The sequence below is a fragment of the Hemicordylus capensis genome, chromosome 6 (genome assembly GCF_027244095.1).
Source record: "Hemicordylus capensis ecotype Gifberg chromosome 6, rHemCap1.1.pri, whole genome shotgun sequence".
Lineage (NCBI taxonomy): Eukaryota > Metazoa > Chordata > Lepidosauria > Squamata > Cordylidae > Hemicordylus > Hemicordylus capensis.
The window spans coordinates 37,695,363-37,722,343 of NC_069662.1; the positions used below are offsets into that span (position 1 = coordinate 37,695,363).

At 46.0% G+C, this 26,981-nt stretch overlaps 1 protein-coding gene across 2 annotated transcripts; it reads left to right on the top strand.

The window, feature by feature from the left end:
• Nucleotides 1–3,212: 3,212 nt before the first annotated feature.
• Nucleotides 3,213–14,593, top strand: TMEM101 (transmembrane protein 101). 2 transcript variants are annotated; one of them, XM_053264766.1, is made up of 4 exons: nucleotides 3,213–3,440; nucleotides 4,860–5,040; nucleotides 5,905–6,051; nucleotides 7,911–14,593. In XM_053264766.1, the coding sequence occupies exons 1-4, from the start codon at nucleotides 3,292–3,294 to the stop codon at nucleotides 8,217–8,219; spliced, it is 786 nt and encodes a 261-aa protein (XP_053120741.1). In that variant the 5' UTR covers nucleotides 3,213–3,291; the 3' UTR covers nucleotides 8,220–14,593. The 2 variants fall into 2 exon arrangements, with proteins under 2 accessions (XP_053120741.1, XP_053120742.1); XM_053264767.1 differs by lacking the exon at nucleotides 3,213–3,440 and adding an exon at nucleotides 3,732–3,753.
• Nucleotides 14,594–26,981: the final 12,388 nt, after the last annotated feature.

The following is a 26,981-nucleotide window of genomic DNA, read 5'->3' on the forward strand; positions in this document are numbered from 1 at the left end:
GGAAAGCAAAAGAGAATAAGAAGCTAAAGGACTTCTGTGGAATAAGTAATATGGTCGTTGGAAAAGAAATGGGGGATTTGGTACCACTTTTTCAGTCATTTCAGTTGTGATAGGAGATGCAGGCAGGGGACATTTTAATTCTGCACTGATGTTTGCCCTACCCTGAGGATTGGAAAGGCAAGATATTCAAAAAAATATTAAATAAATACATGCTCAAAGGAAAGGTGACAAAATATGTGAGTCTGCAGGCAAGAGTCCTGGCTTTTTACATGTAAAGCTCACTGAGTGTTCATCTGAAATGTGCATATATTTACATAAATTAGCACATGCAAATTAAACCCATATCAACCCCACCCCACCCCGCCCATCTGACACTGAAAGGTAAATAAGAGTACAGGAGAAGAGCCTTGCTGGACCAGGCCCAAGGCCCATTTCCCACAGTGGCCTACCAGATGCCTCTGGGAAGCCCACAGGCAAGAGAGGAAGGCCATGCCCTCTCTCCTGTTGTTGCTCCCCTGCAACTGGTGTTTGGAGGCAGCCTATAGACATCAAGTCTAGGCACCATGGATAGATCTGTCCTCCGTGAATTTGCCTGAGCCCCGCTTAAGGCCATCCAAATCCCGGAGTAGAGTTCTCCACAGATTAATTCTGTGCTGTGTGAAAAAGTACTTCTTTTTGCCGGTCCTAAATTTCCTGGCAATCAGTTTCATGGGATGACCCCTGATTCTCGTGTTGTGAGAGAGGGAGAAAAATTGTTTTACTATCAATCTCTTTCAGCATTTTTATCAACTGGGAAAAACGAAGAAGGGAAAGGGACTGCAGCCACCCATCTCCACACTCAGATCTTGATACACCTGTCCCTAAGAGTCATTCCTCCTGTCTGTCTCAGCTGTACAAAACCTCTCTCCTGTTCCCTTAGATGGGGTTTTTCAAATTTTGGGTCCCCAGGTATTGTTGAACTACAAGTCCGATCATTCCAAGACACAATAGCCAAGGCTATTGTGGCTGAAGATGATGGGAGTTGTAGTCCAGCAACATTTGGGGATCCAAGCTTAGGAACCCCTGCCTTAGATGACCCATCTCCCTGGCTGTCCTTTATCCTGAGAACCATCACCTAGAATATCTTCTTGATGTCACCTTTCTCATTTGCTTCAAATCTGTCCTTTTAAAACTCACCTCCCCCTTAAAGCTTTTGACACAATCTCTTAGTCCACATTGCTCCCAAAGCCCTAAGCACTTGCAGTTAAAATAAATATATGTTTTCCCATTGTTCATCCCTGCCTACATCTCTTTCCCTTGACTCCCTTGTGTCATATTTTAGACGGTAAGCTTCTCGTGGCAGAGAGTTGCTTCTTATACTCTGGAAAGCGCCATGCATATTAATGGAACAATCAATCAATCGAGACATTTTCCCACTTGTGCCTTTAAAGGCTGTCGTGGTTGGTGCAAAGTCAACTGGTGCAGCTCTTGGCATAGAGTTACACTGCTGGGGAGGAAATCACCTGCTGAATTTCTGCCTGTCACAGCTGTTACAGGGCCTGGGGAAAGAAGAAAAGAGACGGCTGCCACATAAGGTCTCGGGGAAAGCAGCATGAAACATTTTGTGCCGAAGAAATGGCATAGTCTGGATAGTCTTGTCACATGGACGGGACAGCTACAAAAGTGAAGTTAAGATGGACTGCGGGCGGATCTAGAGAGCAGGGCCGTGGCACCAAGCGCGCCAGAATCTTTGCCTTGCAACCCGCAATTTGAAAGGTAAAGTGAAGCGATGGAACCCTTACGCAATGGTTTCAGTTTCCAGTCAGAGAACTTTGGGGTGAGGACCATAGTGGAAGCAAAGCTTTGATGGACCGAGAGCAGGCCTGTGTAGCACCACTTTCCCCTGCCCCTCAACAAGCCCTGCCTGGTTGGGTTTTCTGACACACTAGTGTGCTATTTTCCCTTGCAATCTGACAGGGACAGGGAAAATTGACAGCCTAGTGCATCAGAAGTATGGACCCATCAGAAAAGCCCACCTGGTTGAAATCTGTGGGGTTGGTGGTATATGAAAGGGTGCTGAACACTGAGAGTCCTCCAGAAAAGAGCACCCATTGGAGATGTAAAGGGACAGGGGGAGTGAGACCTGCTGGGTCCCAGCCCAGGAGAGGAAGCATGGTCCCTGGAAACCCAGTGCAGGACTGGAACTCAGGACCTGTGTGTGCAAACAGAAGAGCCTCTACTGCAACCCTACACAATGAAAGCTCCTCATCTGCTCATAAAGGGATGTGACAGATGCAGTTAGCAGAGCTGCACAGTTGATTAGGCTTGCACATGTTCCTGCAGCATGAAACGTTTTCAGCCCCTGTCCAGATCACAAAACACCTCTGCTGTGAATAACCACACCTCTAATAGCTGAACCTGTGTCCAAGAAATATGTTGGGGGTAGTGACACGTTGGGGGCATTAGCAGAGCTGCACAATTGATCCCGAAACGTTTTCAATGTCTAGATTACTAAATGTTACCAATGTTAATAACAAAACCTCCAATTGCTGAAAATGTGTCCAATAAGTTCTGCTGGGTTCACAGACAGTCACTTGCAAGCTTGTGGACTACACAAGTGTATTTACTAATTCTGATGTTGACTAATTGCAAGATTGTGGAGCACACAAGTCTACTAATTCTGAAGTTCTGAACAAGGGTAAGAGCTTCTGACAGGTTTCAGAGAGACTGAGCATGCTCTGTTCTTGCTAGCACTCAAGGTATCAGTTGATCAAGATGAGCGTAAGAGTTTCCGTTAGTTAGATTGACCTTCAGGGTAAGGGCACTGGCTTCAACTGGAGAGACTGAGCATGCTCTCTTCTTGCCAGTTATCCAGGAATTTCATAGAAATTCACATTTGTCCCTTGGATGCATTATTGGAGTCATTATTTGTTATGTTTCAGAGTGATTTTGTTACAAAATTACACATACAACCACATCTGATGTTTTTCTGCAGAACCTGGTTGCCTTTCTTTGATATTTTAAGCAGGATTGAAAATCTGAGAGGGGTTTTGGGCAGAAAACCTAAAGGAGCTTCGTTTGATCATTTTGAGCATGCTCGAATGTTTATGAGCATGCTCAGATACACCGGGCAGGGCTTGTTGAGGGGCAGGGGAAAGTGGTGCTAGGAGCTTCGTTTGACCATAATGAGCATGCTCAAAAGCTTGTGAGCATGCTCAGATGCACCAGGCAGGGCTCTTTGAGGCGCAGGGGAAAGAAGTGCCACAGTGGCTGATAGGCGGAGGCACGCCAGGAGTTCCGCCCTGTAGCAAGATGGCGGCGGGCAGTGGGGGTTCCGGGCGGCGGCGGCGCGGGGCGCTGCGGATGCTTATGCGGGTCGGCTCGGTGCTGCTCACGCGCTTCCCCTTCTGGCATTGCCTCAGCGGCCTCCTCCTTAATGCCGAGCGCGCCGAGGCCCGCAGGTGAGGCCCGCAGCCGAGGCTCCTCCGGCGGCGGGGAGCGGGGCGGGGTGGAGTGCTGCCCCTGAGCATGTGCAGAGCGACTCTCCCTTCTCCGGGGCCCCCGCGTTTGGTATCGGGGAAAAGGAGGAAAGGCGGGGCGCTGCAGGGTAGGAGCACGGATGGCTCTCAAGCCGCGAGAGGCTGCAGAACCCGAGAAGCGTCAAGGCTCAGTCAGGGTGGTGACGATGGCCCGTGTGAGAGTGGAGGTGGAGGGAGTTGTAAGCTTGTGGGGGCCTGGAGTGAAAGGGAAGGGATGCAGAGAAGGGCAATGGAGGTGAGCTGTGGAGTGGGCTTGTGAGTGAGAAAGGATAATCGTAGGGGCTGTCAGCATGGGATGCATGGGGAAGGAGTGGGGAGAGAGAAATGGGACCCCAGTAGGTGGGAGAGTGACGGTGGTGGAACACAAGCATGGAAAATGATGGGAGGTCTGCCACCAGCACACAGTAACCAATACACAAAAAGCAGCAATAGATATTAAAAAGAAACACACACACACACACTCCCAGAGTATTAAACTATCCTCAACAGGAGGAAGTGTCTGCTATAACCTCATGGCGGGATCTACGCACGAGCACACACAATCTGGCTGCCTTATAAGTGAAGTTGGGCTGCTTATCCGATAAAAGGAACTGGACAGTGACAGGTGTTGGGTACGATGGTGAATAAGTATCCATCATATAATAAGAAGTGTAAGGTTTCACTGTGGGGTGGGGATGGGTGGGCTGCTTGGAGAAAGAAGCATGGGTGAATGTTTGGCTGGCCTTCTCTTCATCCCAATAGCAGCTGCAGCTCGGTTCACTACAATTATTAGCTTGCAAAAAAAAGCCTGCCTGCACACACATACTTAAGCAACTGTGTTGTGACAGGTTAATGGGTTGAAACAAAAACAGCATTATGCTTCTTCCATTGTACAAAAGCTCTATGTCACGTTGCCTGGAGGCGACTCTTAGTTGCCACAGAGACGGGACCAGTGGTTGTTTATGAGCATGATAGATACTTGAACAATCAAATGGCTTCCTGACTGGTATTGGCAATTATGTGCATTGCTTGTCATGTCTATGATATGTCTTTGCATTAAATTGGGAGAAAGGACTCAGAAGAGAGATTATGGTAGAACAGTTAAGAAAAGGAAGAAGAAGAGGGCTGATACTAGTATGACTGGCAACACGGCAACACTTGAAGTGGGGAGAGGATGATGTTTGTTTAACTTTTTCTTTAAATCTTTCTGAGTTCATAGTTGCAAAACAGCATCATGTGGCAGTGAGTTCCATAGCATGGAGTGAGAATCTTGACATTAAAAAATGGAGGCCTGTTCTCCTTGAGCTGTGTGTATTTCTTTGGCCTTCTGCATTAACTTCCTGCATTTATTTCTCTGCCCAGGAAACCAGACATTGCTGTCCCTTTTCTCTACTTTGACATGGGAGCAGCAGTGTTGTGTGCAAGCTTCATGTCCTTTGGAGTGAAGCGACGGTGGTTTGCCCTGGGAGCTGCCCTACAGCTGGCCATCAGCACATATGCAGCATATGTTGGGGGTTATGCACACTATGGAGACTGGCTGAAGGTGAGAAAGCCTTGGGTGTCAAAGGCTGTTAGTGGGCTGTACATTGGGCAGGCTTGCTCCTGAACCTTTCGCCAGATGATTTTGCAAGTAGTCAGTATGCTAATATTTGTATTGATGGTCAGTGCTGGGGATCAGTAGGGTAGCCCCATGAAGCTTTCTGCCAAGGGGGTGCTCAGCCCATGTACCCCTGCACGGCATGTGCATGCTGGCGCTGTGCGGGGCTATTTGGGCTGAGCGCCGTCCCAGCAGGAAGCTGTCTGGGACAGCGGAGAGCAGGTAAGGGCCTGCTCCCTTCTTTCTTAAAGTTCCTCTGTGCTGCTCCCAAAACACGCTTCAAACTGCAGTTTGGGCACATCCCTACAACCTTCTGGGTTTTTTTTTGTTTCCTTAGAAGTTCTTACCCTTGCTGTATGAAAGCAAATTTTGGCTTGGTGTAACCTCTGCTCCCATCCTTCTCTTCTGATCTGCCTCCCTATAACCTTGGAGCAAAATTGCACATCTCCACTCTCTCCCGCATTATCTTAGATTTAAAAACTATCTATCTTGCTGGATGAGCTCAACTTCTTTATTTCGTATATGCCATCTTTCTGCCAAGGCATTCAAGTGGCTCACAACTTAAAATATTAAAACAAGCTTCTGTGGGAAAACAGGATGCTGGACTAGCTGATCCATTTGTCTGATGAGCCAGCCAAGCTGTTTTTTAAATTCTTAATCTAAATGCCCAGGATGCTGTTCTAGAAGTCATGTGTTCAGTACATGATCATGGTTACAGAGCAAGCTGGTATCTCTGGTTTTTACTGTGTATTCAGCATGACTTGTTTCCTTTTCATGAACTATCATGTCTGTTTTGTGGCACCTGCACAGGTTAGGATGTATTCGCGGACAATAGCCATCATTGGTGGCCTCTTGGTTTTGGCAAGCGGAGCTGGTGAGATCTACCGCCAGAAACCACGGAACAGGTCACTTCAGTCCACTGGGCAGGTTTTCATCGGCATCTACCTCATTTGCTTGGTATGTACTCTGAAGAGTTTTCAAGAGTCCTCTTGTGCAGAAAAGGGTGGTGGTGGTGGTGTGGGGTGGGGGAAGCCTTCTGCCCCAAGGGTCAAAACCTTTCCTCTAAAGCAAGGAGCAGGCATGTTAGGCCCCATTGTGCGCATTTAAAATTTATCTACTGGATTTCAGTTCTGCCTTCCTGGCTTCCAAAGGGCTCTTGAGTTTACACAAGTACCAAGTAGCTGTTTAGTTACAGACAGTTTGAACATACTCTTTGCTCATCGTGTTCTCTTTTGGGCTCTGTTGTGATTTACTGCTGAGCAAAGGTTTTCATTGTGTCAGGCAAATCATATAGCTGAGCAGTGGAGCAGATGGATATCCTAGCAGTGGTCTCCTTTGCCTCCTGCCCCACCTCCTGCAGTCCTGAGCAGAAGCCTTTACTTGGAAGTCTCCCGTCCCCCGTTTTGTCCATCTAGCATGTAGGTTACTGGAATGACTGCAAAATTCTTTACAACTTTATGCCAGTGCAGGGTTTATCTGGTAGGTGGGAAATTATTTGGAGAATTATGTTGGTGTCTGGTAGGGGTGTGCACGGTCCGGAGTCGTCGTCCTCCCCCGGTCCGGCACGGGGGGGGACTGTTACTTTAAGTGGGGTGGTGGTAATACTCCCCCCACCCGCCGCTCTTCCCCCTCCGGCGCTGGTCCTTTGAAAAAAAAATCTTCTTGGGGCGGCAGAGTTCCTCCCTGCCGCCCCTGGCCCTGTCGTTGTTTCTAAAGGGTTAAAGAGACGAGCGCTAGCGGTGCGCATGCGCCCTGCGCGGCGCGTGCGCTCGTCTCTGACGCTGCCACACACGCACCGCATACGTCACATGTGATGTATGCGGCGCGCGCGCGCGGCAGCGTCAGAGATTAGCGCACGCACCGCGCAGGGCGCATGCGCGCTGCTAGCTCTAGTCTCTTTTAGCCTTAAGGAACAATGACGGGGCCAGGGGCGGCAGGGAGGAACTCTGCCGCCCCAAGAAGATTTTTCAAAGGACCAGCGCCGGAGGGGGAAGAGCGGCGTGCGCAGGGGGGGGGGAAGTACTACCACCCCCCCCGCTTAAAGTAACAGTCCCCCACCCATCCGAACCTCCGGACCGCTGGACTTCCAAACCAGTCCGGAGGGCTTTAACAGTGTGCCCGAACCGAACCATGCACACTACTAGTGTCTGGACTGTGGTGGGAGAGGAAGAAAAAGACTTTTAGCAATTCCCACTCTGCCCCTTAGGAACATAGGAAGCTGCCTTACATCAAGTCAGACCATCTAGCTGAGGATTGTCTGTACTGACTGGCAATAGATCTCCAAGATTACAAGCAGGAGTCTCTTCCTTTTGGATGGGAGCATGTGGTCCTGCCCCATTTGGAGGCTCTGATATGCTTGCTTACTCATGAAGGAACATAAGCATTAGCCTCGCTGAAGAAAGAAAACCACTGAGCTTCCTAAGAAGCCTTTCCGGCCGTCTTCAGTTGTGGTCAGGCAGCATAAACCAGTTTGGTTCGGTGGGAAGAGGATGACCATATTTTGCACAATCAGCTAGTGCTAGGAGAGAAGTCAGAAAAGATCAACCACATAACAGAACTGTTCCAGTAAAAGATCTGGAAACACATTTCTCTCCCACATGGATTCACTGCAAGTGATCATAGACCTATATGGATTAATGAAAAGGGGGACAGACCCACATGGGTCTAGGGCAAAATCTCCATAATGCTCCAGCATACGAGCTTGGTGGAGCAGTAGATAAGGGAGGCAGGTGGGAATTGCATTGCAGCTGTATAAAGCCACAGAAGATCTAACTTTCTGCCCCCTATTTGTCTCCCTTTCTCTGTGTATATTTTAGGCCTACTCCCTTCAGCACAGCAAGGAAGACCGCCTGGCCTATCTCAGTGGCGTCTTAGGTGGGGAAATCGCCTTACAGCTTCTTTTTGTTCTCTACGGTGTCCTTGCTCTCTCCTTCCTGTCTGGTTATTACATCACCATAGCTGCCCAGATCCTGTCGGTCATCCTTCCTTTGGTCATTCTCTTCATCGATGGCAACTTGGGCTACTGGCATGACTCACGCAGAGTTGAATTCTGGAACCAGATGAAGCTGATTGGACAGAACGTTGGGATCTTTGGAGCCTCCATAATTTTGGCGACTGATGGCTGAAAGCAGACTTGTGAGACACGATAGCAAAGTGTCTGACTCGGGAATGGGGTCACGGGGGCAGAGAAGGGACTAGGATTTCTTTTTAAGGAAACACATATTTATTTTTGTTTTTACTGCATTTTAAAAATCCTTTGTTCCTTCTCATTGGCAGCTAAATGAACTAGTGGGTTTCTTCAGAATCCAGCGTGGTTCCTAGATTCACTTTTGCTATCAAGGACAGTCCAGTGGACCTTGTGTTCTGGCAAACACAAGAGAGTAGTTAAAGGCAGTTGACTACATCAGTGCAAGTTGTGGGTTTTGGTCCCAGAATTCTTGCTTCTCATCCATACAGCAGGTTAGAGATGATTTGATAGAGGTAGCTGGCTGTGTTATCGCCTTGTATGCTGCAGATGGTGGGGCTGGACCCCAGGCTGGGTAGCCAAAGACAGAGTTACATTTCAACTTTTATTTGCTCTGTATGCAGGAGTATCTAGATGTCAAGGTATTTAGATGGAACATGCAGTGTTTTATACTAACCAGGTTTGGCCCTTTCAAAGCTCTCCCAAGAAGCCAGCGTGAACCACAGCATCTTTGTTTGCATGGGATGGCTTACTCTTGACCTGTCCCAAGGCTTTTATTAGGCTGTAATACATTTTCAGTCAAACGTTAAATGCAAATTGTGATCAGTTGGGTAAAATGGCTTGCTTCTGGTGTGAGCGTGGCAGCAAATAGAAAAAGCTCCCTGCTACTGTTCCTGCATTGTGACCTACAGTAAGTAGATCAGAGTGTACTGGCCACGGCTGCTTCCTGATTACATGGGATGGCTGGCTTAGGCTGATCTAGCACTAGGGTCCACCTAAGTCCGGAGCCTTAGAGCTGCTTTCCAAATATTCTGACTTAGTGGTGAAAGGAGTCGAAGAGGGCCTTGTGAGGAAGAGAAGCTGAAGACCTCTTGGAAAATCTGAGGCACCTCCTAATGGCTTGGAAATGCCTGCTGCTCTTTCACCCTGTCAGGCAGCCCTTAATGGATCAATAGTCTTTGTGAATCATTTATGCAGGACACAAACTAAAGGGATGTATTTTGTTTATTTATTTATTTATTTTATTTAACTCGATTTCTATACCGCCCTTCCAAAAATGACTCAGGGCAGTTTACACAGAGAAATAATAAATAAATAAGATGGATCCCTGTCCCCAAAGGGCTCACAATCTAAAAAAGACTAGCCATAGTCTACAGCCCCACTGGAGTGGTGATAAAAGGGAGTAACATGGGAATTTCAGGACGAAACCCCTAAGCAGCCTGCTGTAGGTGGGGAGAGTGGAATTTTGGAAGAGAGAGAAAAAAAGAACCTGCCCTTAACATAGAATGAGGAGCACAGGTCAAGTGAGGTAACTAAAGCTGTTTTTGCTGGACAACAATTTTTAAAATACTAGGAGAGGCTTTTGGAAATTGCCATCCTATCTAGGCTGCTCCTGACTTGGCTGAATCCAGTAGGCTTTAACACAAAGGGTCTGGATTTATTATTATTATTATTTTTGGAAGTCATGTGTGCTATATGGCGAGGAATCTGCCTAAGTGCTTGAATTTCAAGTGTGGGGGCAGTCAGAGGGGGCCATCTTTTGTGATGGCCCTTCCAACTGCTGATTTTAAAAGGCTTGGGAAGGCATGATTTGTCTGACATTGGGAGGAGTTGGGGTGAAGCTTATGAAGCTCTGCTGTCCTCCCCCCACCCCACCCCCCTAATTCAAACACTGGTGTAGCCTTACTGACTGCTCTTGATGCTACAAGCTCATGAGGCGATGCAGCAAGGAAATGGGACTGCCAAGTGTGCTTTTGTTTCCCACACCATTCACAAGACTTGGGTAAAATGGAGAACTTGTCTCTCACAGTGAAGAACAGAGCATCTTAACTTCACAATTGCTTCTCTACAAACATGTGTTCCTTCTGAATCCACATGATCATGCTTGGTGCATTTTATTTAGCATTTCCAAGATCAAATGCTGTAAGAAGTATTGAGTAACGAGCAATTGCTGTAATTTATTGGGTTTTCCAAAGTGTCCAGGCCTTGTTTTCCTGAAATAAGGAAACTGGCTTGGTCTGCCCTGCCTTCAACCTTTCTGAAAATGTAACCTCTCTGGAGGCAGATGCTGTCCTCCAGCAAATGCAGTAAGCAGGTGTTTGTAGGCAGGTTGCTCAGGTGGGAGTCAGGAGGCTGTGGTTGTGGCAGTGGTGACTCCACCTGAGCAACCTGCCTGCAAACACCTGCTTACTGCATAATAATACATGTATCCCCACTCTGTACCCCATGCACAAACAGCTACAATTTATCCATATGTGGGGCAGGGTCTACATACAACCTTCTCCTGTGTCTGCAGTCACTGGGCTCGTTCATATGATTGAAAACGGGATAGGACAAGTATCCTTCCCAGTTTTGGGTGGTTTCTGTGTGTGTGTGCCCTCATCTTGTGATGGTGTGTGAAAGAAAAACAAGGTAGGAGGTACCAGTGATGATAACGGCTAGCTTCCTGTTGGGTAGGATGGCTCTGTCCAGCTGGTCATTTGGGTGGAGGAAATGCCCTCCCTGCCCTGAGGAGGAAATGCCCTCCCACCCAGAGGGAGACTAGCTGATTATCACTGCTGGGGCCTCCTACCTTACTTCCCCCTCCCCAAAGGGGAGTGTGCGCAACTCCCGAAACTGCAATCATATGAATGAGCCTACCATCTGATTATATTTGAAGTGCTTGAAGTGCTTCTTGGTAGGGAATGTATGTGAAAATCCTTGTTGGAATTGAATATCCACTTGGAGTTTTGTGTATGTATGTTTGTGTTGTGGGGGAGTTGTGTGCATTCACCTGAGCCAGACGCTGGCAGGAATTTAGAATCGGGAATCACTGCTGAAAAATCCGCCATGTGATCTATTTGGATACAGTAGATACATTCATACTTCCACAGTAAAGGTAAAGTGTGTCATCAAGTCAATTTCAACTCCTGGCGCTCATAGAGCCCTGTGGTTTTCTTTTGGTAGAATACAGGAGGGGTTTACCATTGCCTCCTCCCGCGCAGTATGAGACGATGCCTTTCACCATCTTCCTATATCGCTGCTGCCCGATATAGTACCAGCAGGGATTTGAACCGGCAACCTTCTGCTTGTTAATCAAGCATTACCCGGCTGCGCAACTTAAGGTGGACTTCCACAGTATTCGTGCCAAAAGCACTCCTATGGAGGCCCGTGGGAATGGAACTGGCTCTTAGAAGCTGCTGCTGTTCTGGAATCAAAGGCCACTTAAACAATATTTACTGTGTCTTGCACTGCCTCTTGTCTCCCTCTCCCTTGTCAGCAAGTCATGCCAACTACTGTCTTCCTTGGCTTTCCCAGGCTGCTTCATGTTTTGGGAGGATTAAAAGAGATTTGAAAGAAAAGAATCCATTCTTCTCCATTTGCCTCCCATTTCGTTTTGCTTGTCTGTCTATCCCCTTCCAAACACGTGCCATTCTTTGATGAGACTGCCCAGGGCTTTGCGGAGTGGTGAGATTAAAGATACGGTGAGGCTGGTGTATATAGGAGCTGGCTGTTGAACAAAGCACACAATTTGTGCAATGTGATATATAGACCCTTGAGGACGACTCTGGGCATCTTGTCTTGCTTTCAAGGCTAAATGGTGCCACCTACATGTGATCAGAGTCATTCTACTATGTGTCGTGTGTTTTGCTGAAGACACGTGATGCACTGACCTTGCTCAGCAGTTCTGCAGCTGGTCAGTGCCTGGATGGGAGACGACCTGGGGACCCATTGTATGCTGCGTTGAGGTCTATAGTGGAAGAAAGGTGGGATGGAAATGAAATAAACGCCACACATTTGTGGGTTGGTTAGTAGTATTGAAAACAAGTGTTGGATTCAGTCCTGAAAACATGTACTTTTGGTGTGCCTGGGGGGAATGTGCCCCATTTCTGATTCCTCTTAGAACTCACATGTTGGTGGCCTTCAGGCTGACTTTCATGTTGGGATGGGACTGCAGAGTAGAGCATCTGCTTTGCATGCAGAAGGCTCCAGCTTCAGAGCCTGGCATCTCCATGTAGGGCTGGGAAAGACCTTTCTGCTACCTTGGAGAGCTGCTGCCAGTCAGGGTCGACAATACTGAGCTAGAAGGACCAATATATCAAGTATGAAGCAGTGTCTTACGTCAGTTGATCTTCACAACTGCATAGTTGGTAATATTTTGAATGGGAACTTGGATAAAGCATCACCTGGCACTTGGTGTTTCTTGGTTGTCTGGGCTTCGTAGCCTCAGCTCTTCTCTGTGTGTGCACAAAGGTCAAAGGAAGTTGGTATAAGATGGGCAGCAGCAGGTCCCTTAAAACTAGAACTTCTGAGAAGAGACATTTGAAAACATCACCAAGCTTCATGCTTTTGACGTACAGTCTGGAATGCGATCTTAAGGAATGTGCAAAAATGGCATGATTGGCTGTTTCTGTTGGCTCTCATTTCAGCGTGGCTCACTTAGCTTAGATAGGGTTTATGCACACCCTATCTTGGGGTTTCACCCACAGTGTATTTCTGGCTATTGTATCCAGGTGAGGATATATACCTCAGAATATAAACAAGCAGCAGAGAGTGGACACTAGGTGGCCCCCTCACCTTGCCTTGAATAGTCTTCTAAAGTAAAGTGTGCCGCGGAGTGGGTGTTGACTCTTGGCGACCACAGATCCCTGTGGTTGTCTTTGGTAGCATACAGGAGGGGTTTACCTTTGTCTCTTCCCGTGCAGTATGAGATGATGCCTTTCAGCATCTTCCTGTATCGCTGCTGTCTGATATAGGTGTTTCCCATAGTCTCGGAAACATGCCTTTTAGCTCAACAAAAACCTACATATATAATGTGTGCCTGCAGTTTCAAAAGGTTTTGGCCACTGAATGGTGGGTAAGGGAGAATATAAATATTTTAAATAGGTATCAGGATCTAAATCTTCCTGGAAGTTGTTTCTTCTCATACAGAACACTTTCCCTCCTTGTTATGTTACATTTATTTTTATTTTATTTTTACATTTATATCCTGCTTTTCCTACGAAGAACCCAGAGCAGTATATTTTAAAATGACAAGGATTTGGAATATGGGAGAGAATTTTCTCCCAGATACGCACCCAAGTTTGAGCCTGAATATTTGTTGTGTGTGCCATTAGCTTTTAGTGGCAGTTGTCATGAATGATGATAATGAAAGTTGACTAGGCAGCACAGAGACAACAAATTTCTGCCTTTAGATCCTGCTGCATGGAGGAATGAGGAGTTCTGTATGGAGCAACTAACTGAATTCTTTCTTTACTCCATCTGTGTCTCTAAGTAGCAGCACAAACCAGAGACAAGTCACATGTGCTGTGGCATGCATACAGTTTTTCTTTATAGATTTATTTATTATATTTATATCCTGTTTTTCTTCCAGGGAGCCCATAGTTATATTTATCCTCACAACAACCCTATTGGTTAGACTGAGAGGTACATGACTGGCCCAGAGTCACCCAGTGAGTTTCATGACTGAACAGGGATTTGAACTTGGGCTCCCTGGTCTTAGTCCAGCACTCTATCCACTACATCACACTGGCTCCTGCTCTTGTGGTTCTTAAGCTGCAAACCTTTGTTTTGGGGGGAGTGCAACCCCATTCAAGACAGGCTGTACACCTAAGAACATCAGAACAGCCCTGCTGGATCAGGCCCAAGGCCTATCTAGTCCAGCATCCTGTTTCACACAGTGGCCCACCCGATGCTCCTAGGAAGCCCACAGGCAGGCAAGAAGTGAGGGCATGCCGTCCTGACTGCTGTTACTCTCCTGCAGCTGGTATTTTGAGGCATCTTGCCTCTGAGGCTGGCCTATAGCCCTCAGACTAGTAGCCATTGATAGACCTGTCCTTCATGAATTTATCTAAACCCCCCTTAAAGCCATCCAGGCTGTTGAAGATGTGTCACCACATCTTGTGGCAGAGAATTCCATAGGTTAATTATGTGTTGTGTGAAACTTCCTTTTGTGTGAGTACTTCCTTTTGTCGGTCCTAAACCTCCTGGCAATCAGTTCCATGGGATGACCCCTGGTTCTAGTGCTATGTGAGGAGGAGAAAAATTTCTCTATATCAACTTTCTCCACACCATGCATGATTTTATAAACCTCTGTCATGTCTCCCCTCAGTCATCTGTTTTCTAAACTAAAAAGCCTCTGGTGTTATAGCTTTGACTCGCAAAGAACGTGCTCTAGGCCCCTGATCATCTTGGTTGCCCTCTTCTGCATTTTTTCCAGTTCTACAATGTTCTCCTTAAGATACGGTGACAAGAACTGTACACAGTACTCCAAATGTTGCAGCACCATAGTTTTGTATTATAATATTGTATAATATATTAGCAGTTTTATTTTCAGTCCCCTTCCTAATCTGTAGCATAGATTTTTTTTATTTTTATAGCCACCGCACATTGAGTCAACACTTTCAATGAGCTGTCCATCACGACCCCAAGATCCCTCTCCGAGTCAGTCACCAACAGCTCAGATCCCATCAGCATATATGTGAAGTTGGGTTTTTTGTGTGTGCTCCAGTATACATTGCTTTACACTTCCAATCATTGAACTGCACCTGTCATTTTGTTGCCCACTCCCCCAGTTCAGAGGGGGAGCTGATCTGTGGATCAGCTGTTTCCAGTCAACCTACACAACTTAGACTGCAAAAGAGGCCACGAAATATATGCAGGAAATATGCTTGTGAAGCAGATACCTTCAGATAACCCAAGTAAGGAAATCAAGCCACAAATTACCAGGGAAGGAGAAATTTCTAATTCTGATCAACAGTGGACAAAATCTTTGGAGCTGCTTTGATTTTTTTAAGTGTTCCAAGTGCAGTTGTACAGACTTGTATGTGCACACAGACAATATAGTTTTCAGGGCCATGATGACGGGCGCCTTCCACTCAATGATTTGCTTTTAAGGACATCATCAATCCCAGCTTCAGTGATAATGGGGACAGCTGGGATGCTACTAATCAATCTTGCAAGGGCTGTAATTTTATTTCTAAGCTCTCTGAAGCATTTGCCGCTTCCCCTCTGTCCCCTGGACATGGAAGATGATTTTGCTGTCCTAGATATTCTCATTCTCTCTCGCTCTCGCTCTCTCATTCTCATTCTCATTGTTTAACTGCAGATGCAGGTGAAATCTATAGATCACTTAATGCAAATTGATTAGCATGTTCAAGAGATCTTCGGCAGAGTGAGTTTTGGACTAGGTAAACAGCATTCTTTCTCAACTCCCACCCTGTGACTTTCACTATCCTATTCTCAGATTGTCATGGTTTCATCTCTTTCCACAGCTGGACCTAGAGGAAAAAGATGGGGTGGGTGTCAGGCTGGGTTGCCCCATTTGTCAGAGAGAATCCTGGACACACAAGCCAGCATGGTGTAGTGGTTAGAGTATTGGACTAGGACTGGAGAGGTCCAAGTCCCCATTCAGGCATGAAACTCATCAGGTGACTCTATGCCACTTATATCTCAGCTTAGCCTGCCTCGCAGGGTTGTTGTGAAGATAAACATAACCATGTACACTGCTCTTGACTCTGGAGGAAAAGTGGGATATAAATGTAATAAATAATCAAGGCTCTCCAAGCCCCTCAGATGTTCTGGTCACTCCTACTACTCAAGTGCTTTGCTGTAGTTGCAGTGAGAACAAATATATGAATATGGCAAATATTTATATACTGCTTTTCAACAAAAGTTCCCAAAGCGGTTTACATAGAGAAATACAATAAATAAATAAAGATGGAACCCTGTCCCCAAAGGGCTACAATCTAAAAAGGAACACAAGATAGACACCAGCCACAGCCACTGGAGGGATGTTGTGCTGGGGATGGATAGAGCCAGTTGTCCTTCCCCTGCTCAATAAAGAGAAACACCACTTTTAAAAGGTCCTCTTTGCTCAGTTAGCAGGGATTAGCTGCCCCTTCCAGAAGCAGAAACAGGGTTTTCCCAGGGGCTGAGTTTCTCCCACTGACCAGTGCTGGAGCAGCAAAAGGGATGTTTGGGGGAACAGATATTAATCAGTTACTCATGGTTCCCTCTTGCTAATGTCTTCATGTTTCTAGAGGGGTAACTAAGGCTAGAGCAAGCAGAAAAAACCGAAACCACCCCCTCCCGCAAAGTCTTGTGACACTTTAACAACACACAATTTATACATTTGTCACTCTTTAGGGTATCACACAGCTTTTTGTCTTTTTGTTAGCGTCTTGTGTAGACCTATCCAAGGAATGCAGTGAGGTTGCTTTATTCTGTTCAGAACAAGCACCTGTACATTTAAGAATTCCAAGAAGGCAGAAGTTCCACTGGTGTAGCTTCCCTGCAACAGTGGGGCCTGGTCTTGCTGAACTTGTCACTCTTACAGAAGTCCTACCTCGAGGAATTTAGTGACTGGAAGGAAGAAAATAATGAAGGGAAGAAGGGTTAAGAAGAACTTCCAGGACATTTCCTCTCTCCAACATTTTAATGGGTTAAAATTTCCAGGTTTGTTTTCAGAAGTTACGTGGAGATGGATGCTGATTTCAATCCTGGAGGGCTGACAGCCATAAAACCGGTGGGAGAGAACATGCTGGCAGAACATGCTACATAATTTCCAGTCCATATCTACTGCTTAATTTTGGTGAAGGACTTGTTTTTGCAAGAGATGGATTTATGCAACTCCTCCATCTAGAGCCCATGCACTGAATATTCACTCCTTCACTCATTGGTGTTAACCAGTTAGCAAGTGGTGCTAGTGATGGAGGTATTAACAGCTGCTAAAATAATCTAATCAAAAAAAGCCCTGAAAATGGTAGGAGGATGCCAGCAGCTGCTTCCTGGATGTAGAAGGGAACTCAAGCTCTCCCTGTGGCATTTGGGAACTAGTCATTGCTGGCTTAGAAGTGCTGTCGGCGCTGGCAACGGCCAAGGATTTGATTGTATTTGTGGTCCCCAGAGGATCTCCTCACCTTTGCCATTCTGCATAACACCAGCTGTCACTCCATTACAGAAGAATCCATTAAAATATGGACCTGCGCAGGGGTTTTATCAGTCCTCTAGTACCTCAGATGCAAGGGTCTGTTGTATGTACTAACAGTTTTAAAAGTAATGTCTTTAAGATACAAGATACTAACAAAAAGAAAACAAAAGCCCAATTCAGACGTATTACAAAAGAAGCTGTGCAGCTTCTTGCCGTACGTGTACAGCAGTCAAAAGTGGTAGCAGAAATCTGGCCCTGACCAGTCATTCACTGCCTCTTCTGCACTGATATGACAGATACGGTAGCATTTGTCTGAAGAGGTGAACGCCATATCCATGGTGGTGGGTGCTTCTGATCATAGAAGTGTCTGCCGCCTACCATTGCAGACATGGCGTTTGCCTCTTCAGATGAACATTGCTGTATCCATGAGCAGATAACCTGTCTATAACACTTCTGAATAGGGTTAAAGAGTCTTCTGGTACCATGAAGACTGACAAATCTATAAATTGTGAGACTTTAAGGTGTCAAGACTGGAAGGCTGGAATATGCTTGGAAGGCTGGAATAGACCCCGGGCACCACTGTGAATGATGGGAAATTTCTCAAAACAGCTGTGGGTTTGAGACAGAGCTGGGCATATTTAGGAGGAAAATCTGAATAGTGTTTTGACTGATGGTGATCAAGAAAATATCTCCCTTCCCCTTTCTTCATGTTTTCTGAGGCAACAGGCTACAGCAGCTAGTTAGGATGCTAGCTGTACTGTACTTGTGCATATTCAGTGCACAGGCAAAGACATCTTACACATGCTTAGAGGCACTCTTTCATCCAGTTAGTGTGCATGTGTAAGGGGAAAAAGTAGTCTTTGCTAATGGTCCAGACATAACGGTGATATCATTCATGGTATAAAAACAGGTTTCAGTGCTAAACCCTGTAGAACGTGTATTTAAACTATGCCTTTAAGATTATGTCTCACAAAAACAAGCCCCTGAGGACTGGGGAATCCTTAAGGACATATTTTCAGAAGGCACAGGTGGTTGCAGTGAGAAGGGGAGTAGGATGGCCAAAAATCATTCCTCCCTTTTTGTGTGTTCATGGAAGTGTTCCCTTCACTCAACCCTTACTAATATATACAGTAATGTCTTTAAGGTACAATATGGTGCTATTTAACACCCTGGAGATTAAAATATGTATATAGGCCGAATCAGATTATAGTTTTGACAACCAGCCCGCCACACCACACTAGGGATGTGCGTGAATCTCAATTCAAAGCATGATTTGCAGCACATCCATGGCACCTTTAAAACTGAGGGCAGGTGCATACCTGCTCCTCTGCTGCTCGCTGCAACTTCCTCAGTGGCGCCCCCCCCGCTATCATCGCACGCTGGCAGTGCTCTCCCCAGTTGCCCTCGCATGATGCCGACATGCACATTGCCTCTGTGCATGCGTGGCAGCCCTTTGCATGGGCAGCTGGGGGGACACCACCAGGAAGTTGCAGCAAGCGGCAGAGGAGCAGGTATGCACCTGCTCCCCTCCATTTAAAGGTCCCAGGGATGTGCGGTGCTTCAAGCTGCAATTTGTGCACATCTCTACACCACACATGAATGATGTGACAAAAATGTGAGTGTGCTGTGAGAGCACATGTCTTTTCCTCAGTATGCCAGTCCTTGATTGCATGGGAGTGCAATTCAGCCAAACTGCCCCTCTATGTCGAGTCAAAATACTACTTTAAAATAACTTTTGGACCATGTGTAGAGGTGCAGCTTGGATGAACACCCCGCACGCCCTGCCATTATGAAACAATGCATTGCGGGGGGGGGGGGGCGATATATGTGCACCCATCCATGCTCATGACTTTATCATGCAGGATGAGGTGGGACACTTGGCCAAAGCATGTGTGAAAATGGGTTCTCAAACTTGGGTCCCCAGATGTTGTTGAACTACAACCCTTGTCATCCCCAGCTGCAATGGCTGTTGTGGTTGGGGGTGATGGGAATTGTACTCTAGCAGCATCTGGGTACCCAAGTTTCAGAACTTCTGTGTTAAAGCAGAGTAACTGCAGATTGAAAAATGGGCGCTCTTTCCCTCCTTGGCTTCCATTTCCAGGGCTCACATTGCGTGGTTGCTAAGCAACTGTAATGTGCTTTCCATACCCTGTGGAAATGGCCATAGAGCTCTTGGGTGAGGTAGCTTGCTCTAGGGTCAACTGCGTCCTCCTTCCAGGGTGGAGGCAGGACTGCTGTCCTGGCTGAAAGAGCAAGGCTATGCCAGGTGGAAGGTGGGTGGCCTCTTCCCTCTCTAGTCCTGAAGCTGTTGTAAGTGGAACCCCACACTGAGCTCCCTGAGTCATTCCTGGAAATGAAATGTGGGAAAAGTAAAAAAGCAGCCAACAATGCATTTCACAAAAGAGATTCTCTGGGATGTATGCAGTTGTTTGGGAGGTGAAGAATAAATGGTTTGTTATTTGCACGCAGCGGGACCTAGGAGGGCACTGCATAGAAGCGAGATACGGTTCCAGATGACAATTGAGGAACAGCTGTTGCTAATGATCAGGGCAAATTAATCATATTTGTTTTGCTTGTTCCTTTGTGGGTGAGAGCAGAGCTAGACATTTCTGCTGGTAATTGCTTAACCTGTTCCACATCTGCCAATTCTCCCCTACAGATCCCAACCCGCCCCAGGTTGGTTTTCTCTTTGTTCGGCTCACGTCTGGATTTGAAGGCCAGGATGGCGGTACAAACTGGTGAGAGTGAAGCACACTTTCCCACCCAGAAATTCTCCTTTGCAGCTGTCTCCTCCCAGCCTCCACAACAAGCTTGGAACCCCATATTTCCCTTGTAATGGCTAGTCAGGCCCTCAGAGCTCAGTGCTTCAAAACAATGTTAAATGAGCTGGTTATTGGTCCCATCAAATGTAATAAGAATATTTCTGCTTTATTTGTGTGTGGGCAGTAGCAAGAGAAAAATGTTTCTCTTAGGTCAGGGGTTCTCAAACATGTGTCTCCAGATGGTGTTGGACTGTAACTCCCATCATCCCCAACCACAATAGTCAAAAGCTGAGGATAATGGGAGTTGTAGTCCAACACCATCTGGAGACTCACGTTTCAGAATGCCTGTCTTAGGTCATGGAACAAACCTATCTTTGCCCTGGATACGATTTCCATATCTGCCATTGTGTAGTAATACTACTACTATAATGACAGCGACAAATATTTATATATGGCTTTTCAACGAAAGTGCTCAAAGCAGTTTAGTTGAAAATAAATAAGATGGTTGCCTGTCCCAAAAGGGCTCTCAGTCTAAAAGGGAAATGTAAGGTAGACACCAGCAACAGTCACTGGAGGAATGTGATGGGGATAGGGATAGCTGGTGCTCTCCCCCTGCTAAATATGAGAGTCACCATTTGAAAAAGTGCCTCTTTGCTCAGTTAGCGGAGGTCTAAAGGAGAACACACGAAATGCTGCTCAAATTTAAAAGGAGGCAAGATGTGAGCATCTGAATTTTTTTTAATGTTCTGCTTTTTTGCATGTGAAATTTGACTTTTAAAATAAAAATCTCGATCTCTTATATCAACTTGCTGCACTGTATTCAAGGCCCAGGTAATTGCTTAACCTTCACTTAATTGCTAAAGTGAAGCAATATAGCCTTCTGCTTTGCTGGAGTAAAATCAGGGGTCTGTACAGTGAGGAGGTAATGGCAGAATTAGGCTCTCCATTATTTCCAAGGAAGAGCAGGTTCTCTTGGGATGGACAAGAAAAAAGGTGGAGGGATCTGAGCCATGCTGCAGTGGGCATCCAGTGAACAACAGAGTCCAGGATTGATAAGGAAAAAGTACCTTCAGGAGTTGTGCATGTCAGGAAGCTGGAGAAAAAATCATCATTAGCAATAATAGAACGCAGCAGTCCAGGAATATAGGCCCAGTAATGCAATGAAATGAAGGTGCAGGGACCTTCACAAGCTTTGCAGGCTCACAACCATCATTGGTTCAAAAATCTTGTCACCAAATATTTTATAACTGCAAACACAAAAGTAATCTTGTAGAGATTTAACTAAGAGTTTATTCAGAAACAACTCCATTTTCTCCTTCTCCTTTCTCTCCCTTTTCTGATTTCAACCCACCCCCTACACACACTCTACGGGATCCCTACTGAGACAAACTTCTAAACAGCCAAACATAAAAGATAATTGATAGAACACAACCACCATCTGCACTGATTGGCAGCATCTTTCCAAGGTTGAAGGCTGAAGCCTTTCCTAACCCTACCTGGAGATGCCAGGGATCGAACCTGGGGCATTCTTCATGCAAAGCTTGTGCTCTGCCACTGAGACAGTCCTTCTCTTGAGTTCCCCCTGGAATTTTAGGTTTCATTTGTTCCGAAACAAACAGACCAAGGAATGTTTGTGATTACTGGATACAGGGTGTGCATGTGTGTCCATTTTCAGAATTCCCATTAATTGCCATTCATTTGTTTTAGTTTGGGATATAAGAAAGCTCTTTCTTGTAACAGCAGTTTTTGCTACTGCCTGCCTGTGTTGATGGTGGCTGAAGTTCCACCGCATAGGTGCCTCTTAATGGGCACCATCATTGCAGCATCATCCCAGGACACTATGGGTAAAAATATATATAGCAGCCGCAGTGACAAACTCATGACCACCATGTAGCATCCCTCTGAAGGGTCCCAAAGCAAACAGGCATAAGCTTGAATGGGCCTGAATCAAAAACTGAAAAGGAAAGAAAATGGCATTGCACAGTCCTAACATTTATTTATTATTAAATTTATATACCGCCTTTAATTAAAACAATCCCAAGGTGGTTTACAGCAAAATTTAAAAAACAAGATGGTAAAAAAGACACAATTAAAATATGAAGCTAAAAATATAAAACAAGTCTGATTAAAAATTTAAAACACAACAATAAAAGCAACACAAAGTACAAAGAGTAGCAGCAGAGACAATCATATAAAAGCCTGGGTTAAAAGCCACTATTTAACATGCTCTCTAAAATGTAGTCTTAATGCCTGTGTCAATTTGATCAGCCTGCCAGTGTGATGGCATCATGGGCTTCAGAATACATCCCTCCAGCCCTCCTTTGTCCTCTCTCTTTTCTTTCCTGGGCCTCAGCCAAGTAGCATATTTCCATTCCACAGCAGCTCTGTTGTGTGACTTTGGAAAATGGCTCTTGATTGCTTTCCTAGCAAATGGGATGGAAACTGCAGTTTGCTTAGCCCGGTGGCACCAGCTCCAGGAAGCGTCCCATCCAAACAAAGAAGGCAGACTGGGCATCTGGGGGTAGACACACCTGATGCATTTCACAAGCTGTTCGGAACATAATACTGAGACAACAGAATGACATGTGCAAGTTGTTATGAAGGATGAGGCCACTGTATACATTAACAGGGACAGCTACTAAATGGTCTATCATGGTCTACTGCCTGCCACCACCAGCCCCTGCCCAGCATTCCTGTTTAGGCACTGAGAATGATGCAGAACATTGGGAACTAATACGGGGACATAGCAAGGTTGGGGTGGACCCTGGGACAAGTAGTGGAGATGGACCCCTGCCCCCTCCTTCTTCTCATCACCCCATAGGGCCATTCACACATTATGTTCAACACTCGTACAAGAGTACAGTGTACACAGCTACAGATCTGTACATTGGTACAGTCAATCAATCAATCGAAATACATATACCCCACCCCTCCAGTACACTACTGCTCGGAGTGGCTCACAACATTAATAAATTAGATACAATGTAAAATAAAAGATTATTAAAGTTAAACAAGTTAAAAGACCAGGCTAAAACCACATTTAAAATTACACATTTTAAACAAGTTTTCAAATTAAAAATTATTAATGAAAAGCTAAAAAATGAGGGCTATTAAAAACAGCAGATAAAACATTAAAAAGCCTCTTTACAAATATGTGTGTTTAATTGGTTTTTAAAAACACTGAAGGGAGGGAGCATGGCGAAGCTCTTTGATGGGTCTGGCAACCTTTGCAGCTGCTGCAAAAACGGAGCTTTGCCTCAATCAGATTGGAGCTACTGCCCAGCCAAGCAACACCATCTGGAAACTGCCTGAGAGAGGTAGGAGTGGAACCTACCTCCCATTCCCAATCCCTGAAGACAATCCAGAAGAATAGCATGGTTGATGCTATCGAAAACCACTGAGAGATCCAGAAGGACCAACAGCAACACACTTCCTTTGTCCATTCCCAACTGGCCAACCAAGGCAATCTCAATCCATAGCCAACCCAAAAGCAAGTTTGAAATAGGTCCAAATAATCTGTGTCCTCCAAGATTGCCAGGAACTGGGAGACCACTGCCCTCTCAATCACCTTGCCCACCCATGGAAGGTTAGAGACTAGCCTATAATTGCTTAACTGAGGGATCTAATGAAGGTTTCATCAGCCATGGTCTTATAACTGCCTCCTTAAGACAAGGCGGTAGCTTGCCCTTCCTCAGAGATGCATTTATGATATTAACAAGGCCATCTCTAAACCTCTCCACCAGATGATATAAGCTGGACAGGGGTGGAGGGAGCAGGTAGTAAGCCACACCACATCCTCAGGAACTTGTTCACATGTTCAGGAGTCACAAATCTAACCACAACCTAACCATTCAAGAGGAGTTCCTGGACGACAACCTCCCACCCACCCGCCCCCCGACTCTGCAACAATTGAGGAATCCAGATCGACCTTAATGTGAGAGATCTTAAATGCAATATATTCATTAAAAGCATCACAGTGGATAACTGAAGGATCCAAGTTCGGATTCAGGGAGATGCCTGAATTAATTCTTTGATAATCTTGGACAACTCTGCTGGATGCAAATTTGCAGAAGCAATACGAGCAGAAAAGAACTGTTGATTTGCCGTCCGTATTGCCAGAGTATAGATCTTCAGATGTGTTTTGTGTTGTAATCTGTCGGATTCAAGTCAAGTCTTTGGGGATTGATCCTGGCTCACCTAGCCATAATAATATTCCTGTTAACACAAGCAGTTAGAGTGCTGTCTGGTCTCCTCTCTTGAGGAAGGTCTTGCTGGCAAGTTTACCCTTGAACTTGGTCTCCCACTGTTTCTTCCCAGTCCTTGAGGGGAGAGAGCCCAGGCACAGCTTGTCACACAGAGCCCCCTCCCGATCAGCCAGAGGCACTGGAAGCGAAGCCCACCCTGGGAGATCTTCCTGAGTCACAGGGGCGAAGAGGCCAGAGCCAGCAGGGTGTTTGTGGCAGGCAGAGACTGGATGCGGGCCATCGCTTCGGATTAATGCAGATACGCTCAGTAAGTAGAGCTGTCATCAAAGACCTCCTTTTTCTCCTTCTCCTTGAGCTAGGGTGGCAGGGAGCAAAGGAGATACTCCTATTGATTTACTTCTTAAATTTTAGTTCCTGTAGTCTGACTCACACTGAAGGCAACCGTACAATTAAATAAATTAAATGAGGTAAATCTAGTCTTGGACGAGGTCACATTCCCTCTGAAAGACAAAGTCCACTGCTTGGGGGTGCTCCTGGACCCGACACTGTCCTTGGAGGCTCACGTAGCGGCGGTGTGCAGAAGTGCTTTTTACCAGCTATGGCTGGTACACCAGCTGAGACCTTACTTGGAGAAGTCAGACCTGAGCTCAGTCACTCATGCTTTGGTAACATCCAGATTGGACTACTGCAGTGCGCTCTGTGTGGGGCTGCCCTTGAAGATGGTTTGGAAACTTCAGCTGGTCCAGTACGCTGCTACTAATGTCACACCCATCCTGCGGAAGCTTTATTGGTTACCAGTCCGCTTCCATGCTAGATTCAAGGTGCTGTTCTTGACATTTAAAGCTCTGCACGGCTTGGGGCCGGGGTACCTGTTGGACCACATTTGCCTATATCAGGGTTTCTCAACGTGTGGGTCCCCAGATGTTATTGGACTTCAATTCCCATAATCCCCAGCCCCAGTGGCCTTTGGTTGGGAATTATGGGAGTTGAAGTCCAGTTACATCTGGGGACCCACACGTTGCGAATCCCTGGCCTATATGAACCTGCCAGGGTCCTATGTTTGGCATCTCAGGCTCTGCTCATGGCCCCGCCATTAACAGAGATCCAGTTGGCAGGGACTACCTTTTTGTTTGTGCCACTTGGCTTCACCATGCTCCTTCCCTCAGTGTTTGAAAACACCATTTAGAACACATCTTTTAAAAAAGGCTTTTTAAAGTTTTAGCTGCTACTTATATCTGGTAGCTCTTTTAGTTTTTTCATTCTCAGTTTTTAGCTTTTCATTAACTTTTAATTTGAAACCCTTTTTAAAAAATGTAATTTTAAATGTTTAACTTTAGCCTGTTTAACTTGTTTAACTTTATTAATCTTTTGCTCCAGATGTTGCTGAACTACAACTCCCATCATCCCCAGCTATAATTAATTGTGGCTGGGGATGATGGGGGTTGTTCAGCAATATCTGGGATACCACAGTTTGGGTAATCCTGATGTAGAGGGTTGGGTTTGCTAACTCTGAAACTATGCCTGGAGAGTTTATTCTCCCACTTCCATCGCCCCCCTGCCCCCAACATTGGCTGACATGTTGAGGAAAGTTACTCAAGGTAGTCTGACTGAAATTAAAAGGACAAGCTAGGCAATGAGGAAATATGTGGTAGTCTTGGACCACTGTTGGTTCTTAACAGCTGCAACGCTGCCTTTGAAGTCCATAAGAGCCCCTCAGTGCAGTGTTTACGGCTCTGTAACAATGTGCATCATATAAGCCAGGGCTGCTCAACTTTGGCCTCCCTGCAGATGTTGGCCTACAACTCCCATAATCCCGGACTATTGGCCACTGTGGCTGGGGATTATGGGAGCTGAAGTCCAAAAACAGCTGGGAGTCAAAGTTGAGCAGGCCTGACAGAGGCCCATGTCAGCCATTGCTCGGAATTTCAAGCCATGAAAATCTCCATGATTGCTTTCAGTAGCACCTGGAGAATGTTAGGTCCAGAGAGGCTTGTGCCCAGCTTTTGACTTTAGTCATATTTTTTCAAACAACACATAAAAACAAGCTGCAAAACGTATCAAATGCCAAAAAGTTAACGAGTGTCTACTTCTGAGGCCCCTTTTGAGCTTGAGGCCCAAGCCAATTGGCACTCTAGTCTCTCCTCTGATTGGCCCTGGAGATGGATATAGATTTCTGAAGCTGGCAAGCCTATGCGGGATGAATGCCTCTTACAGCAATATCATTTTAGCCCCAGTTCAGCCAATGACAAAGGGGTTCCATTGGACAAGATGGTTGTGTGGTCTTTTGCAAGTCTGGATGCTATGATCTCTCCGAGAGATAACCAGCTCGGAACAAGTTTGAAAACACTCTGTTGCCTGTCACCTCTCATCTAGAAGCAAATAAAAGGGTTGAGATTGCAATTTGCTGATGATTGCCAGCAATTTAAGGAACAAGATGGGCATGATTCCATGGAGAGCAGGTGTCCACTTCCTCCAGAATCTCCTCGTCCCTCTCCTCTTGCACCCCGTATGTACATTAGAAGAGCTAATGCATCTGTAGAAAACCATTGGCAGGGCTATGAAGGGTGAACCGGCCCTTTTATGTACACAGAAAATACAAGGGGGCCCCTGTTTAATTGACTCATTCCACTCAGCCTTATCTTGTTCAAACACACATTTGTCCTCCCATCGATTAGTGGAGGAGGTTCCAGGGCAAACAGCCGGCTGCCCTTTCTTACAACGATTACATTGATAGCTAATTGACCTCGTGATGTCAAAGACAGCAATTGCTGTTTTCTGCATGGCCTGGCTCCCCCCTCCTCCCCACACCACCACAAGCAACTAAT

Bases quoted from the DNA above. Each gene is read 5' to 3' on its own strand.
- TMEM101 (XM_053264766.1), top strand. From the start codon at position 3,292: ATGGCGGCGGGCAGTGGGGGTTCCGGGCGGCGGCGGCGCGGGGCGCTG. The intron at 3,441-4,859 runs GTGAGGCCCGCA...TTCTCTGCCCAG, and splicing joins GAGCGCGCCGAGGCCCGCAG to GAAACCAGACATTGCTGTCC. The intron at 5,041-5,904 runs GTGAGAAAGCCT...GCACCTGCACAG, and splicing joins ACTATGGAGACTGGCTGAAG to GTTAGGATGTATTCGCGGAC.